This window comes from Lissotriton helveticus, chromosome 3_1 (genome assembly GCF_964261635.1).
Source record: "Lissotriton helveticus chromosome 3_1, aLisHel1.1, whole genome shotgun sequence".
Taxonomy (NCBI): Eukaryota; Metazoa; Chordata; class Amphibia; order Caudata; family Salamandridae; genus Lissotriton; species Lissotriton helveticus.
The window spans coordinates 1,051,802,840-1,051,821,804 of NC_136061.1; the positions used below are offsets into that span (position 1 = coordinate 1,051,802,840).

Below are 18,965 nucleotides of genomic sequence, written 5' to 3' on the forward strand. Positions count from 1 at the left end.
GGCGCTCTGGTCCGCTCCTATCCTTAAAGTTTTGGGCTGATTCGCCAAGCGGGGGCCGAGAAAAAAGAGGGTCCCAAAAAGTGTTTTCCCCATGCAATTTTCCATTGGGGCCTTTAATCGCAGCTACAACCCGAACTGCTGAACGGAATTACACCACATTTTGCAGAAAGGTCGACCTTGGTTCAGAGTCATGCCTTTTGTTTAAAAGGTGTAAATACATTCAGTAGTTCCTGAGCAAATCAAAATCAAAATCACATATATATCTATGGCCGCGGTGGATCTGCGCACCCTGCCGAGCACAAGCTGTATTCTTATTGGCTGTCAACACTCCAAATCAGGAAGTGTTGGCAGCCATCTTGTGCCTCGGTTCTACCGAGGCACAAGAAACCTAATTTAAAAAACACGCAAAACGCAAAAAGGGGGCTGGGTAGAAACACCCTGATCCCCTAGGCCTGCTAAAGGGGTCACAAGGACCCCCAAGGCCCCTCCCCAAATTATTATTATTTTTTTAAATCAGCAAAATCCGCGCAGGTTGCGTGGATCCTGCTGATAACAAAAAAACGAAGCGCTATATTTGTAATTAGCCCCCGGAGGGGCCAAATCCCGGGGGCAATGAAATAATTTAGGTGGGGGGCCTAAGGGGGCACCCCAGGGATCGCCACCCCCGGAGCTTTATTAAAAATTGTGCACCCCTTTTTACACCTCTCTGCAACGCAGCTCTGTGGCGCTTACTGGAGGTAGCTGGTGGGCTAGTTGCACCCCAGGGACCCTCAGTATCCAAAGGGAGTTAATCCCCCAACTTAAAATGCACCACAGGGAGCATTTGCACAGTGGTGAAGGGAGGGGGCAGGGCCTAAGTTCACATGTGTGCAAACACACCCTGGGGCGCGGTTTAAGTTGGGGAATTAATTCCTTGTCAATCCTAAAGGTCCCTGGGGGTCAACTAGCCCACCAGGCACCTCCAGTAAGCGCCATGGAGCTACGTTGCAGAGTGTTGTAAAAAAGTGCATGGCCTCTGAACATCTCTCTGCAACGCAGCCCCCTGGCATATACTGGAGGTACCTGGTGGGCTAGTTGGCCTCCAGGGACCCACAGGATTGAGGAGGAATTAATTCTCTAACTTAAAACGCGCCACAGGGCGTGTTTGCAGACATGTCACCTCAGGCCATGCCCCTTTCCTTCACCACTGTGCAAAGGCATCCCGTGGCACGTTTTACGTTGGAGAACTAATTATCTTTCAATACTGAGGGTCCCTGAGGGTCAAATAGCCCAACAGGTATCTCCAGTATGCGCCAGGGAGCTGAGGCTGAGTTGCAGACAGGTGTTCAGAGGCCACGACCCTTTTTACACCTCTCTGCAATGCAGCTATGTGGCGCTTATTAGAGGTACCTAGTGGGCTAGTTTGACCCTCGGGACCCTGAGGATTCAAGGGGACTTAATCTCCCAACTTATAACGGCCACAGGGCGCGATTACACAGTGGTGAAGGAAGGGCACGGGCCTGAGGTGACGTGTGCAAACACGCCCTGTGGCGCGTTTTAAGTTGGGGAAAAAATACCCCTTCAATCCTGAGGGAACCTGGGGGCCAACTAGCCCACCAGGTGCTTCTAGTAAGCGCCACTGAGTTGTGTTGCAAAGAGGTGGTGCTGGCCGTGCCCCTTTTTACATCTCTCTGGTACGCAGCTCTGTGTCGCTTACTGGATGTACCTAGTGGGCTAATTTGCCCCTAAGGACCCTCAGGATTCAAGGGGACGTAATCTCCCAATTTAAAACGGCCACAGGGCGTGTTTACACAGTGGGGAAGGGAAGGTACGGGGCCTGAGGTGACCTGTGCAAACACGCCCAATGGGGCGTTTTAAGTTGGGAAAATTATTTCCCTTCAATCCTGAGGGACCCTGGGGGCCAACTAGCCAACCAGCTGCTGCCAGTAAGCACCGATGCGCTGCATTGCAGAGAGGTGGTCTAGGCCGTGCCCCTTTTTACATCTCTCTGCTACGCAGCTCTGTGGCTCTCACTGGATGTACCTAGTGGGCTAGTGGGACCCTAGGGACCCTCAGGATTGAAGGGTAATTATTTCCCCAACTTAAAACGCTCCACAGGGCGTGTTTGCACAGTGGTGAAGGGAGGGGATGTGTAGGAAAGTGGCTCTATATATACTGGACTGAAGTAAAATCAGCCGAACTACGAATTCCAATTTAATCACCTGTTATCAGGAGAGACCTTAATGCTGCATCTTTGATTCCAGTACTGATCCTGAAAAGTAATTCTAACCATACTTATCATACTTGAATTTCTTTCCATAGGATATCATTGCCTGCTTTTTGCTGAAAAAGTTTCTAAATGTCGATTTTTGAAACTTACAAATATTCCTCTAAAATCAGCTGAACTACAAATTCCGATTTACTCACCTGTTATCAGGAGGGACCTCAGTGCTGCATCTTTGAGACCAGTACTGATCCTGAAAAGTAATTCTAACCGTACTTACCAGTAACTTGAATTACCTTCCGTAGGGTAACATTGACTGGTTTCATTTGGAAATTCTTCTAAGTGTGGAGTTTTGGAACTTACAAATATTCCTATAATATCAGCCAAACTACGAATTCTGATTTACTCACATGTTGTCAGGAGAGACTTCAGTGCTGCATCTTTGAGCCCAGTACTGATCCTGAAAAGTAATTCTAATTGTACTTACCAGTAACTTGAATTTCCTTCCATAGGATATAATTGCCTGCTATATAAAATATATATGAATATATTAAAAAATATATAAAATAAAAAAACAATATTAGAATTTCAATATTTGTAAATACATTTTTTTCAATTTATATTAAAAATATGTAATCTAATTTCAAAACAAAATATCTAAAAATAAATAGTTTAAAAAATGTATCAAAAAAATAAATATTACAATTAATACATTTAAAAATTGTCATTGAAAAAACCTTTGAAATTTACTGAAAAAAACAAAGGTTTCAGACATGTTATAGTTAGGGATTAGCATTAACCCTGGGCATAGTATGCGTAGTGGGGCTACGCGAAGCTACGCAAAGTGGGCGAGAAACAACGCCCACCCACGCACTTCGCATAGCCCCACTACGCGCCGCCTGCCCCCCTCCCCTCCATACCTTATTTTTGAAAATATTGAAATAAAAGTAAATAAAAAGGCACTTACCTTGTGCGCTGCATCCCGGGGCTCCCTCTGCTCGTTCGCGCCACCGTCGCCGCCATCTTGGATACCAATGCGCATGCGTGGCCGCCCACGCATGCGCATTTCTCGCGAGAATTGCGCATGCGCGGGCTGCCGTGCATGCACATTGGTATCCAAGACGGTGGCGACGGCGGCGCGTACAAGCAGAGGGAGCCCCGGGACGCAGCGCACAAGGTAAGTGCCTTTTTATTTACTTTTATTTTAATATTTTCAAAAATTAGGTATGGAGGGGAGGGCGGGAGGGAGGCGGGTGGCAGGCAACTTCGCTACGCCCACGGGGTGGGCTTAGTGTAGCCTGCAATGCCTACTTTGCAAAGGGCGAAGTAGGCAACACTACGCCCACTCCGTGGGCGTAGCGAAGTCCTTCGCCCAGGGTTAATTAGCATTTAAAAAAACCTTAGAAATTCACTGAAAAAGCCATAGGTTTTAGGGGTGTTATAGTTAGCTGGACATTTCACTCGTACGAAACAATTCAAATTTCTCTGTTATAGTTAGTTGTACTAACTATAACTTGCGCGCCCGCAATCCACTGCTGATGATGTCACATATTACATCATTCATGACATGGTCAGTGACATCACTGATGACATCTCAAATGATATCACTGATTAAATCATCCACGTGACAATCTGATACATCACATTATACGCTAGTATAACCTTTTAACACTCATTATAAAATATGGAGTACCATATTTGAAACCATTGACACACCAAAACAAGTTTCTAAACACCCACTCAGTGATTCCTACATCTACACACACATCTAAATACTTACCTATAGATTCACTCACACATGCTAACAAAGATCTATAGAACAGTATTAAATAAATTTATACACCTACATCGACATTGCACACCAGCACACATCCTATTCACTTATGCAGTCATCCTACTCACTTATGCAAACAATTGATCATACTTACATTTACTAAGCTACACACTTATACAAACAGCACTTTATTTATTCATATAGATAGTAACTCATACTTAATGTGTTATCAAATCACTATTACAAGTATACAGTTTTCGATACAGTCACTCATACAATCACTGACTCTTATGTATACTTATTTATGTACAACTGTCACATACACTGCCTTTTTATATCTCTACTTTGTTGGACCTATATCATTGAGAAATATATTCACTCATCACCACACCCATAAAGAGATTCACTCACCCAAACAACTGTTTCCACATTCAGTCTTAACCTCATATACCTACTAAATCAACTATTTACACATCTTTGGACAGTCACACACCTCCCACCCAACCACACACACATTCACTATCCCATACAAATACTCACTTAACTAATTAATAACTAATATAGACTTTCACATAGCTAGTAACCAACTTATGAGGTTGTTTACACAACAAGAGATAGAGTGATACAGATATTGACACAGTTTAATCACTATCCCATATATTCAGTGAGACACTTTAAATTAGTCACTTACAGCTAGATTCATGAAGCCAAATTGTGATTGCAATTGCTGCGAATTCGCAATTGCGATCGCAAATTGACGGAAAGGAATTCATGATACAGAAAAGTCCAAAAATGGGCAGTGGACTGGCTGCCGAGCACTGCTGCTGTAAGCAGATCCAGTGACCTGGCCACATCCTGGCAACACTGCACCATCTGGCCCTGCATGGCAAGTGACCTGCGTGCCAGCTGTGATGTTGCATTCCCAACTACGTGGTTTGATCTGGTGTAGGCTGATAGGCGGGCCAGTAGTTGGCGGTGGCGGCGGCAAGTCATGTCCTGCTGGGCTGCCAGCAGCTGGCTGTTCTCTCTGACAGCAGCGGTCATCTGGGCAATATTTTGGCTTGTCGCCTGCAGCTGGATGTGAATTGCTGCCAGGTGACGCGCCTGTGTACGGTGCACTGCCAGCATGCAGCGTTCAATGGGCAGCCCAGGATCAGGTAGTAGGAGTGTCCTGCCCGTGCCTGCTGAGCCCTGACGCTGCTGGCGCCTCAGGGCGCTGGTGTGTAATCTGGCTCCAGCTGTGCGCCTCGTCTGCCTCCTTGGCGCTGGTGGTGAGGCCTGTACCACTGCTGTGGCTGTTTGTTGGGGTGTGGGCTGCACACCTGTGGCTGCAGGGGTGGCCCTGTCCGCACGGGGTGGTGGGGGTGGAAGAACTGCTGGTGGCTGTGATGGGCCGGGTCGTTGGTTGGACTGGCCCTCACCCTCAGTGTCGTCCTGGGTCTCGGAAATGTGCAGGGCCTCGCTATCCGTGCTGGGCTGCTCAACTGCACCTGTAATGTGAAAGGGTGCATGATTAATGTTATGTATCTTGCACAAGCAATGTTGATACATGCATGCAGGCTTGCTTTCCCTGACTGGCTTTTGGATTTACTTTGAATTTACAGCTCTGGCTGTGTTCAGCTAACTGGGGGCATATGATTTCACTACGACTACCACAATGCATTGGGGCATTTCAGGTGTGCATGGGCTGCATTGTTGGGGATGTCATATTGCTAGCTCAGGAGTCATGGGCATTGTTGGGGGACAGGGTCGCAGTCGCATGGCACTTACCTTCAGATTGTTGGCTGGGTCGAGACGAGTCCAGCTGCATGACCCCCACGCAGGCTGCTGGTGCAATAGTGTCCTCTATCAGGTCCTCCAATTGGGTGTTCGGTGTGGCTACAGGTTCCCCTCCACCGGTGGCCAGTCGCTCCCCAAGCCTCTCGGCAATACGCTCCTTAGACCGACCTCTCAGGTCGTACCAGCGCTTTTTAAGGTAATCAATTGACCGCTGGGTCACCCCAACCGAATTGACTTTAGCGCGGATGCGCTGCCAGATCCTGCTCTTGTTTGCCTCTGGCACCCTCCGGGAGTCTTTGCCAAAGAGCTGTGCATAGTCCTTGGTGATCCCCTCAATCAGATGCTCCAGTTCAGCCTCTGAAAACTTTAGTTTTCGCTTCCTCTCCTGCCCACTGCTCCCTGCTGCATCCTGGGACATCTTGGTGAATTTTGTCCTGCTGGGGTGCAGCACAGTCTAAGGTTTGCAGCTCTTCAGTATCCTGCTCCCACTCTCTGTTCTGTTTGTGGGTGGGGTAAGCCTACTTCCTGGTTGTGATGTCATCAGTGGGCTCGAAATGCGACTTCCCGTTTTTGCGATCTCGCAGTTAGCGAGATCGCAAAATGCGATATCGCTAATTGCGAGGTCGCTATTTCTACATGGAAAAATGCTGATTCTGCGATTAATTAGCGATTGTGGCAAGATCGCAATCAGCAATTGCGATCGATTGCGATTCGCATATTTGCATCGCATTTCTACATGAATGCCATTTTGCAATTTTCAAATTGCGATTCGCAATTTTTCGCAATTTGCTAATCGCAGAATGGCACCTTCATGAATCTGGCTGTTAGACAGTTAATCAGGGTGCTACTAAATCCTCCATCCAGACACTTATACATCCACTCAGTCTTCAATACAGATTGCTATATATATATATTACTTATTTAAATATGGAACCAAACCACATTCACTGGATGATGTCATCAATGATGTTATCAGTGATGTCATTTGAGATGTCACCAGTGATGTCATCAGTGATGTCACTGACCATGTCATGAATGATGTAATATGTGACATCATCAGCAGTGGATTGCGGGTGCGCGAGTTATAGTTAGTACAACTAACTACAACGGAGAAATATATATATATATATATATATATATACACACACACATGCACACCCATGCGCACACACACACACACACACACACATATATTTTGCACAATTTCCTTTGTTTCATTTAAAATACCTATCCAGTTCTAATTTATTTTGGCAAAATAAAATGACTGTTAAGTGAATGAACGTTCTTAAAAGAAGCCATTCTGTGCCAGACAAAATGGTGGCTGCATGAAGTTTGTTATTGCCACAACCCATCCCCATGCTCTCACCTAAATTCTCTTGTTCACCAGCTTGCTGATGTAGATCTAACTACTGAAGAAGAGCAAGAAGAATAGGCTTTAAGAGAATGCCAACTGAAACTATGACCGACAGCAAATATAACCATCATCAATGGCAGGTTCATCCAGGTTGTCCAATACTAGATGGGTTTATGCTTTTGTTTGCTTGATTGGCCAGGCCATGTCTTCTGAACTTTTTGTGACCCAGCCATTAGGCCGCCTTGAACTTTGCCACTGACCCTGGTGTTAAGATGTACTGTAGCAATGGTTTGCACAAGAAGGGATGTACACCTGTTTGCTTCCATGTGGACCCCAACGCTTTGCCAATAAAGCAATACTGGACTTGGTTAAGACTACCTCTCAAAATATGATGAACTGTGGAACAAGAAGTAAAGGTGTATCACTATGGAAATCCACAGCTTAAAAGGACAATTCTCATCGGAATAGTTTTGTGGTGTGGGGAGTGAAACCATCTGCAGTGGACTCCATTAGGGGCAATCTTCAATTCCGTTAATTTGTCTTTTGGCCTTTAAGGAGTGGCTGTCCCTGACAGCGCTGAAATGAGAACTTGAAGGTTAAGGGTTAAAAACTTTGGAACAGGCTCGTTTTTCAACGCCATATCTAAGTGTGCTCACTTCAGTACAGGAAGTTCTTGAAAGCCAAACCTAGCAACTGGTCCTTCATCTAAATTTAACACATCCTGATAGTGCCTAAAGAAGGCCATATTCATGTACAACCATTCCAGCTGGAATGACTCTACCTCATTTACTATAATACCGTTTATGTTAAGGTATTTTTAGGTGTTTCTGTTTCAGCACTTATAATTGGCTCAGACAGTGTTTAGCACTATTTATGATTGTGATATAAAGTACTAGTTCAGGTCTAAGTTGTGTCAAACGTACTTGGCATCCAACACTACAACTGCATCTGCCATAAACCATTTCAATTTTTAATGGACCCTTGAATCCCTTTGTCTGTTCTTGTGCTGACACTCCACTGCTTCAAAGTCTCTCCACCCACAATCTGAAGCTTTGGCCTGCAGACTCATAGGGCAGGCTTGGGTTTCTAAGAAGGTAGGGGGGAAGGCTCAGGCAGAGAACTGGTGGTGCACCTTGAATACCCTCTCCTCTGACTTTGTGTTAGCATTGACTACAGCAACTACCTCTCAGGGCCGTCAGTATGATATTTTATCCACTGGAAGCAGATATTGCCTACTCCCAAGAGCTGTCTCAGAAATGCTGGGCATAGGAAAGGCTGTCGTCTCTAGCACATTCAAACCAAAATTCAGACAGACCCTCTCCACTGATGGCTCCAAGCAGTTTGCAAAGGATACACCTATCTATTTTGAGACTAAACTAACATCTCACTAGACTAATGCAATATGTTGCGGGATCCAAGCCCAATGTTGCCATTTTGCCAGATTACAATATTCGCCCGATATTTGGTCCTATCTCAGAAATACAGGGGTGTCTTCAATAGTCTAAGGTACACCAGCGCTGGGAAGTGGGGGTTGGTCTTACATCCCGTCACTCACACCTCCGACACTGCTAAACGCGGTCCTTCCATGCAATAGCCAAGACCTAATCCTATCCTGTGCTGTTATGTTATGTTATGTTATGTTATACAGGGGTTTTATATAGCGTGCGGCTACTCAAAAGAGTGTCCCGACGCTTTGAATTGCACACTAATCTCATAACACAACAGGGAGAGTAAATAAAGGAAAACCAGAGGAAAAGAAAGCCTAATAGAGGCCAGAGCTAAGAGGTAAAAAGCCAGGTTTTGAGCCCTTTCCTAAAGGCCAACAAATTGGGAATGCTGCGCAGAGACACAGGCAGTTTATTCCACAACTGCGGCGCTAGTAATATAAAAGAGCGGCCACCGATGCGCGCTCTCTTCACACGAGGAACCGCCGCAAGAAACAGGGCTTCAGACCTGAGCGACCTGGCAGGACGATAAAAAGTCAACCTTTTCTGAAGGTATTTTGCTCCGGAGGTGTGCAAGGCTTTGTGTGCCAGGGTGTGCTATATTCTGTTTGTGGAGGAGTAAGCTCCTGCCAAGCCAAACCTCTCTCGTCTCAACTTCTCCCAGCTCTCAAAGCCAAGAGATTTGGGTTCAACATTGATCTAAATTTTGTCAGAGCCTACCATGGTCCCCGTACACTCCTACCAACAGACAACTTTCCAGCAGCAGCCCCTCCTCTTGCACGTTCCCCTTACGTTGCTGTTTTCTACGTTAATGCCGTAACCCTAAAACTATATAGATTGGCTTAATATTCACTTTTTTCTCTTTCCCTCCCCAGTTGACTGCAATTCATTTTATATATTTAGTCTGCATTTTACATTTCACAAGTTATTTGAACATATTTCTGTGTCTCTAACATTAGTGACAGAGAGTGCCTTTACATCTATGAGGTCAGGTTTTGTAGGCGCAACTTACCTTAAGCTGTCTGTAAATCCTTGTACTCCATATTTTGAAGCAAAGTATCCTCCTCCGCTGACTGCCACTCTTCCGCCAATGCTAGCTACATTCACAATTCTTCCCTTGGCTCTCTTTATTTGAGGAAGTAAGGCTAAAGTTACGTGTATCAGGCCCATCAGGTTCACTGCAATAGGCTTTCTGAAATGTTGTATCTTCAGCCAGTCAGTAGGAGCTATGACTCCAGGCACTCCAGCATTGTTGATCAGGCCCCACAGACCTGCACAGACACAAACAGAAAGCTACATTTAAAAATGTTTTCGGTATACATTTGTGGCCATTCTTATGAATTCACTGATTACTAGTTATGTTATTAATCGTATTTTTGTCTTATAAAGCAGCTTGATTAGTTCATGATGTAGCATGTGGACACAGTCCTCAGTTTTACACAATATTATTGAATCCATCATGCTGAAGTAAATATGGGAAGAAAACATTGGGAAATCAGGAAAACATGAGAGGTTAGTGGTAGCCAAAGAAACAGAATCGAACCCAAACTGGCATTTATCACTCACAAAACGTTACACGCGAAATCTCCTGCATATCTCGACCACAAAATCATGGTTTCTGGAGGAGCCAGAAACTCCTGCTCCGCCAAGACTTTGTGCTCCAGCCACCCCACTGCCGTCTTTCATCACAAGAATACCATCTCTGTCAATTTTTAAAACGGAAGCTAAAACCTTCCTAATGGGCAAGTTCCTCCCATAACTCTCATTCATTGCACACACCGCTCATCGGAATTGCTATGTTTTCTGCTAGATTCTTGACTGCTTGGTTGCTCCTGTCTTTGTACTGACCTGTTACTCCCTGAAATTTAATTGCTGGATATCTGTGCATAATGCTCACTTGTTCGCTCCTCTGAATATTGTTTATACCCTGTTATTCCCGAATGTAATCACTTCCTTCTATCCCTATTTATGTTTATTGTCTATTCAAACTTGTATACAAAGTGTTTGTTCTGTTACTCCTTCAAATATAATTATTGGATATCTCTGCATAATGCTCACATTTTCGACGCTCTGAATATTGTATATACCCTGTTACTCCTGAGTGTAGTCACTTACTTCTATCCCTATTTCTGTTTATTGTCTATTTCAAACGTGTATACAACGTGTTATCCCTGTAAAGCGCTCTGATAACCTAACGGGTCATGTTTGCGCACTATAAAACTCAAAATAGTAGAGGGTCAGGCTACTGAAGATTGTTTAGAGTCATACTTAATGTTGCTTCTGTGTTCTTAACACCTGGTTTCGGTCTTGTGTTCAGTTTTGCCAAGTAAAATATATGTATATATTGTCTGACGCATCCTTGCACAAAGTTATTCTATGGGCATATTTACAAGCCCCTATCGCCACAGGAACGTCACTTTTTACATTGTTCCTATGGTGATGGAGGCCTCGCCTTATTCACAAGGAGGGGTTAAGCCAATGAACGTGGCTTAACGCCGCCTTGTGAAAAAGGCACCCCTTCACGCTATACTTAGCATGAAAGGGTGGGCATTCCGCAGCAACACCTATTGATTTTGACGCTGCCACCTATTTACAAGGTTGGGCAGTAGCAAAATTAGGTCCAGGGAAAGCGTGGTCCTAAACAGGCGATTTGAGTAGAAATGCTTTATTTCTCCTAGTTTATGCTGTTTCTATGCGTGGTACATTGTGCAGCGCGAATAGAAAAAGCAAAACGCCATGTATGGTTGTTTATGTGCAGGAAGATGTCCCTTCCTGCATATAAACAATCATTTAAAATTGATGATTTGCAACTTCTATGTGTTTCAAATCACCATTAGTGATTGTTTATGTGCAGGATGGGACACCTTCCTGCACATGAATAATTATTTTCCACAACACAGCCTCGGCACTAGGCGGCTACATTTAGCGCCAGGGCAGGGAGAAACGCAGGGCTGTACCTTATTGTTGTAAATACGGTGCAGTCCTGTGTTTCTAAATTGATTGAGCGATGCGTTAGGTTTCTTGGCTTAACGCCGCGCTCCACCACTTTGGTTGTAAATAAGCCCTTGTCTTTTTTTTGCTTCTTTCTGTGATTTTATGCATATACCCAGCGGTTGAGCCATAACACTTGAATAAGAGCCTCCACCCCATAATGTACTGGGGCTTTATGGATGACACAAGCATGGAGCATGGACACAAGCATGGAGCAAGACCACTGACTCATTGTCAGTGAAATTGCTCTCCCACCCTCGCAGCTCCACCATTAAGTGAGGTGCCCCTGCCCCTGCACTCTTGAGTGTTGGTGATCGAGGCCCTCCTCCACCCGCAGGTTTCCCTGCGCCTCATCCCTGGTGGTCCAGTGGACCTCTGTCTCCTTTCTTTCTTTCTGCTCCTTCACTCGTTTTTCTCCCCTTTCTATCTTTCACCTTTCTGCACCTCTGTTCTTTTGCGCTTTATTTCTGCCCATTTCCCTTTCTCTCCCTCTGCTCCTTCACTCGTTTTCACTCGTTTTTTTCCCCTTTCTATCTCTCACCTTTCTGCACCTCTGCTCTTTTGTGCCTTATTTTTGCCCATTTTCCCTTTCTCTCCCTCTGCTCCTTCTCTCGTTTTCACTCGTTTTTTTTACCCTTTCTATCTTTCACCTTTCTGCTCTTTTCTGCATCTCTGCTCTTTTGTGCCTTATTTCTGCCTATTCTCCCTTTTTTCTTTATCCCTTCTTTCCTCCCTTTACCTTTCCCCGCCGCTGCTGCCCCCGCGGCCCCTCCCCCCCCAGCACGACCGGCCCAATCCAGCTCCCCTCCCCACTCCCGCCTCCCAGCTGTCCAGCCCTCCCCGACCCCTACTTAATGGCGGCCACTGCGGGGACAGGCGAGCAAGACCACTGACTCATTGTCAGTGAAATTGCTCTCCCACCCTCGCAGCTCCACCATTAAGTGAGGTGCCCCTGCCCCTGCACTCTTGAGTGTTGGTGATCGAGGCCCTCCTCCACCCGCAGGTTTCCCTGCGCCTCATCCCTGGTGGTCCAGTGGACCTCTGTCTCCTTTCTTTCTTTCTGCTCCTTCACTCGTTTTTCTCCCCTTTCTATCTTTCACCTTTCTGCACCTCTGTTCTTTTGCGCTTTATTTCTGCCCATTTCCCTTTCTCTCCCTCTGCTCCTTCACTCGTTTTCACTCGTTTTTTCCCCCTTTCTATCTCTCACCTTTCTGCACCTCTGCTCTTTTGTGCCTTATTTTTGCCCATTTTCCCTTTCTCTCCCTCTGCTCCTTCTCTCGTTTTCACTCGTTTTTTTACCCTTTCTATCTTTCACCTTTCTGCTCTTTTCTGCATCTCTGCTCTTTTGTGCCTTATTTCTGCCTATTCTCCCTTTTTTCTTTATCCCTTCTTTCCTCCCTTTACCTTTCCCCGCCGCTGCTGACCCCGCGGCCCCTCCCCCCCCAGCACGACCGGCCCAATCCAGCTCCCCTCCCCACTCCCGCCTCCCAGCTGTCCAGCCCTCCCCGACCCCTACTTAATGGCAGCCACTACTGCGCGGCCGCGGGCTGCGGGCACGCCGCTGGTGCACCGAAGGCGCATCAAAGGCAAGCACGTCTGCGCCCGTCTGCGACCCGTCCGCGACCAGCACCTGGAACCCTGGACCTCCGCCCCGCCAACGCTACGACCCAGCAGCACTCCACGCACTCAACCCAGACTGCAACAACAACTGCAAGCTAGCATCACCAGCCGACACCCATGGACCCTTCAGCTGTCACCACTGCCGGCACACCTGCAGCACCGCCAAGAACACGGATCCAGCACAACCCGCCCACAAGAACACAACCGAACTAAAGACCCTGCAATGCATCCTCCTCAACGTCCGATCCCTCCACAAACACGCCACAGAAATCTGGGACCTCCTCGACAGCACAACCCCAGACGTAGCATTCTTCACCGAAACCTGGACCAACACCACCTCGGGACCGGACATCGCCATCGCCATCCCCCAAGGATACAAGATCTCCAGGAAGGACCGCCCCATCCACCCAGGAGGAGGAATCGCCATCGTCCACAAAGCCAGCCTCCGCCTGAGCACACTCCCTGACGAGTCCACAGAACTGATGGAACACCTTCACTTCAAGATACTGGCCAGCCCCACCGCCGCCCTCCGAGGAACCCTCATCTACCGACCCCCTGGACCCCGCGGACGCTTCGCCAACTCCATCACGGACATTATCTCCCCGCAGGCCATCGCATCCACCAACTACACCCTGCTGGGAGACCTCAACTTCCACCTCGACAATCAACTGGACCCCAACACCACATCCCTCCTGGACAACCTCCACAACATTGGACTCCGCCAGATCGTGACCGAGCCCACGCACTCAGCAGGACACACCCTCGACCCCCTCTTCACTACAGGAAACTCCATCACCTTCAGCCACACCACCGAACTCCCATGGACCGACCATCGTTGCGCCCACTTCACCTTCAGAACACCCACCATCCACAGACACCAGCACCTGCTTCCACAAAGAAACTGGACCAAAATCACCGATGACCAGCTCACCTCCTCACTCAACAACTCCACCCCAACCATCGCGGAAAACGATGACCCCAACACCGCAGCCCGAACCCTGCATAGATGGATCTCGGACAGCACCAACACCATAGCCCCGCTCAAGAAAAACAACAATACCCGTGCCAAGAAAGCCAGATGGTTTACCACCGAACTTCGAGAGTCCAGGCGCACATGCCGCCGCCTCGAAAAGGCCTGGAGAAACACCAAATCCACAGAAGCCCACAACAACTTCAGAGCCGCCACCAACGCCCACCATCAACTCATCAGAGAAACGAGGAAAAAAGCGATTGAAGACAGAATCTCCACCCACGCACACAACAGCAAGGAACTCTTCAGCATCATCAAGGAGTTCGCCCAACCCACCAGCGAGTCTAACGACATCCCTCCCTCACAAGACCTCTGCGACAAACTCAGCATCTTTTTCCACCACAAAATCAAGAGCATCTACGACAACTTCGACGAAGACAACCAACACACTGAACCCTCACCAACCACCCCGACACCCGGAAACCAGCGATTGATGACTGGACAGCCCTCACCACCGAAGACACACTGAAGATAATGAAGTCAATCCACTCAGGGGCCCCCATGGACCCCTGCCCCCACCACATCTTCAACAGAGCCGCCAACACCATCGCACCCATCCTCCGCCAAACCATCAACCGCTCCCTGGCGACCGCCTCATTCCCCGACGACTGGAAACACGCCGAGGTCAACCCCCTCCTAAAGAAACCCTCAGCGGACCCCACCGACCTCAAAAACTACAGACCCATCTCCCTGCTCCCGTTCCCAGCGAAAGTCATCGAGAAAGCCATCAACAGCCAACTCGCCACATTCATTGAAGAACACAACATCCTCGACTCCTCCCAATCCGGCTTCAGAAAAAACCACAGTACGGAAACCGCCCTCCTCGCCGCAACAGACGACATCCACACCTTACTGGACAAAGGAGAAACAGTAGCCCTCATCCTCCTCGACCTATCAGCGGCGTTCGACACAGTCTCCCACCGCACCCTAATACGCAGACTCTACGATGCAGGAATCCAGGACAAGGCCCTCGACTGGATCTGCTCCTTCCTCTCCAGCAGGACGCAGCGGGTCAGACTCCCCCCTTTCCTCTCGGACCCCACACCTATCACCTGCGGAGTCCCCCAGGGCTCCTCCCTCAGCCCGACGCTCTTCAACATCTACATGGCTCCACTTGCCCCCATCGTCAGAACCTACGGACTCAACATCGTGTCATATGCAGACGACACCCAGCTCATCCTCTCCCTATCCAACGAGCCCAACACCGCCAGATGCAACTTTCGAGAAGGCATGGAAGCCGTCGCCAAATGGATGAAAAACAGCTGCCTACAACTAAACACCAACAAAACAGAAGTACTCATCATGGGCCCAAACCCCGACGCCTGGAGTGACACCTGGTGGCCCACCGCCCTCGGAAACCCTCCAACCTCTACAGACCACGCACGCAACCTGGGAATCATCCTAGACTCCGAGCTCAAAATGGACCGCCAGATCAACTCTGTCTCATCTTCCTGCTTCCACACCCTCCGCCTCCTTCGTAAGACCTTCAAATGGATCCCCCTCGAACACCGAAAGACAGTCACTCACGCCCTGGTCACCAGCAGACTCGACTACGGCAACGCACTCTACGCCGGAATAAACAAAAACCTCATCTGCAAGCTACAGAACATCCAGAACGCCGCCGCAAGACTGGTCCTCAACCTGCCAAAACACTGCCACATCTCCCAGCACCTGCGCACACTCCACTGGCTCCCCGTCGAGGCGAGAATCACCTTTAAGATGCTCACCCACGCACACAAGGCCCTCCACGGCACCGGACCAGCATACCTGAACAGCCGACTCAAATTCCACGCACCCCAAAGGACCCTACGATCAGCCCAGCTTTCCTACGCTGTGGTCCCCCGCACCAGAAAGACCAGATCGGGAGGCCGCTCCTTCTCCTTCCTCGCGGCCAAAGCATGGAACGCCCTTCCGCTCCACCTCAGACAGACAACATCGCTCCCCATCTTCACAAGAAACCTCAAAACATGGCTCTTCGACAGACCCCCTCCTTGATGGAATAGAACCTGCACCCCCCCAACCCCCCCCACCCCTAGCGCCTTGAGACCCTTACGGGTGAGTAGTCGCGCTTTAACAAACTCCTGATTGATTGATTGATTGGATCAAATGATTTTATACACGCATTGATTTGAATAACCAGTTGAACTGTTAAGCAAGAAAAGTTAACTTGGTACGTTATTAATAAAACTTATGATTGTGGATGATCAAAAAGTTTTGTCATGAAAATTGAGCACAAACAGTGCTATACAGCTTGTAATAGGCTTATTTAGGAAGTGTGCTATCTTTATGGTGTGCACCCTGAATTTCTACCCCAGAATATCGATGTGGGACAACACCAAGGAAAAAGTATAGGAAAAAAGTAACACTAAAAAATATTGACAGGTATGCCTAGATTGTATTTACCTAACTTAACATATATATACCTATGTGGACATATATCTTTAAGGTACGTAGATGTAGAATTAGGAATATCAAATCTATACTTCCCGATATGCACTTACCTTTCAATATTTTGTTCCTTGAGGTTCTGTTCTTAATAGTCTTGTATAACCAGATACTCGGGGCGAGTACTGTTCATCAATGAACCATTTAACGAGGAGAGCACCTTCTTATAGGCACTTTAAATTATAATGGTCTGGGTAGTCCCAATGAAGCCAGTGGTAACTATAGGCCTCTTGCAATAATGCAATGACGGCCTAAATGCTTTGCCCCATAGCCCACGTAACAATGAATTTGAGGGTCCCTCCCTAAGTGGACCTTTATCACTGCTGCCAAGCAATCACATATTATGTGTGACGCCTCCAGCCATTTCCATTTCATTTCCTCATGCAACAGCACTTAATAGTTTCCTGGCAAACTTAATTTTGCAAATTGGAACTTGCATGCCGATGCTTGTAAAGGGAAAAGCGAAACTTTAATCTCCTGAATGCAAAGTGATGTTGGCTAAAAAACCATATATAGGGGCCCATCAGGATCAAGGGCGGATCGCCATCGCCCGCATGGCGGTGGCGATCCGCCCGTGATCCTACCCCGCCCGCCACCCAATTCCCCCCGCCATATTACTATGGCGGGAGGACCGTGGTGGACGGAAAGACCGTCCGCCGCTTTGACCGGGCGGAAGAGGGTTTTATATGGTGGCGGTGTCTATTAGACACCGCCATCCATATTACTATCTCCGTGGTGGAAAGGCATGCGGTGTTAGACTTTGGGGGCCCGTTGCGGGCCACGAGGGACTCTAGGGATGGGGGGTGCACATGGGGGGTACCTATGGTTCTCCCCAGTAGTTCCATGCACAACATGGCAGGCACCGCGCGGAGCCTGCCATGTTGTGCATGGAAGTGCACAACATGCCTTCCTGGCATTGTGGCGGGCGGTGCTGAGTGCACCGTCCGCCACAATGACAGGAATGCAGGATGTGCCCGCCATTGTGGTGGGCGCATCCTGATTGCCCCCGTCCTAATTGTCCCGTTTACCGATAGGGTGGCGGGCGGACAAAGTCTGCCTGTCATCCTACTGGGGCCCTTAGTGTGCATCCGATAAAATGGTTCTCAATTACCATTGATGGATTCTGATGGCAGCTAATACACGTTCGATTTTCTTACAATACATGTTTATTTTGGTTAAGCAAGGAAAGGGTGCCTTTTTGAAACGAGGGAATTTTACTAAAAAACGATAAGTGAACTACTCTCCTACAGTGTTTGGTTTTATGTAACAAAAAGAGCACAAGTCGATTTAATTCTATAGTTAGGAAGATAGAGTTTAAAAAACGCATTTTGTAGTCGGCAGAAGACAGATTTTGAAGCTTTTTCCATTTTAGCTAACATTAGGTCTTGAATACAGAATTCTTTTTTAGAGTTTGATTACCTTTGATGAAGAGAGTGCTAAGGCAATAGTGAAGTCTAGCAGAGTAGTTTGGGGCTGTTTTTATCTAAATAAAACATTCATGTTTGAAGACTAATTAGTCGAAGGGATAAAAATTGGGCTCCGTCCTTTGTCTAAAATCCGTTTTGTCATGAATGATATCATATAGGTAAAAAAAACTGCATCCTTATCTATGACAGGTTTTGAAACCTCTGCATTTTGTGTAGAATAACACACTCTCTCCGCTGATTCCACCCACGTCCTCTATTGGCTCCAACCCACACCCAGAACTAGTATTGCTGAACGTGCCACAACAAGGGTTAGACCAAAATCTACAGGTTGAAAGGTCAGGAAATGAGCCATGTGCATCGCCATAAGAATACACTACAGGACAGTTTTTACCCTGTACTGTGCACCTGTGGCTGAGGCTCAGTCACTAGCCACATGTAATCGAAGCACAGCAAGATCCTGAGGAGGTGCCTGTAACCCACAGGGGTGTAAGTCTGAAAACACCACACATCCACCCAGAAAGGTGGAAGACTGAGCACCACACACCCATTACATCTCACCTCCACATCCCTAGCCCACAGGAAGCCCATCAAGGCCCCATTAGCTCCTGTATACACAGGCTGTCATGATCTGACTTGCAGAACCCCTGCAGGTGCTCAGCAGTGGGTAGAGAGCCATGCGAAGGACAGAGATCCTGTCTGGAGTCCAGTGCTGCAGCGAGCGGACCCGGGTAAACTCTGAAATGAAAGCCCTGCTGTTCCTTTCTGATGATGCTTATTCTGGAATGTCACTTATTCACACCTGACTACTCCACCCCTACTCCCTAGCTGCAACCCGACCTGACCCTCCAAAACAAAAGCATCAATCAATGCAATTGCATTTGCAGGAACGCAGGTTCG

The 18,965-nt window shown here is 47.6% G+C and overlaps 1 protein-coding gene across 2 annotated transcripts in view; it reads right to left on the reverse strand.

Annotated features, from left to right (window-relative positions):
- LOC144823263 (dehydrogenase/reductase SDR family member 9-like) overlaps window positions 1-18,965 on the reverse strand; it is a 170,872-nt gene that overhangs the window by 108,716 nt on the left and 43,191 nt on the right. For both annotated transcript variants that reach the window (XM_078681617.1, XM_078681618.1), the window contains exon 3: window positions 9,568-9,826. In XM_078681617.1, the coding sequence (XP_078537743.1) occupies window positions 9,568-9,826 (259 nt within the window). The remainder of the gene's footprint in view (window positions 1-9,567; window positions 9,827-18,965) is intronic.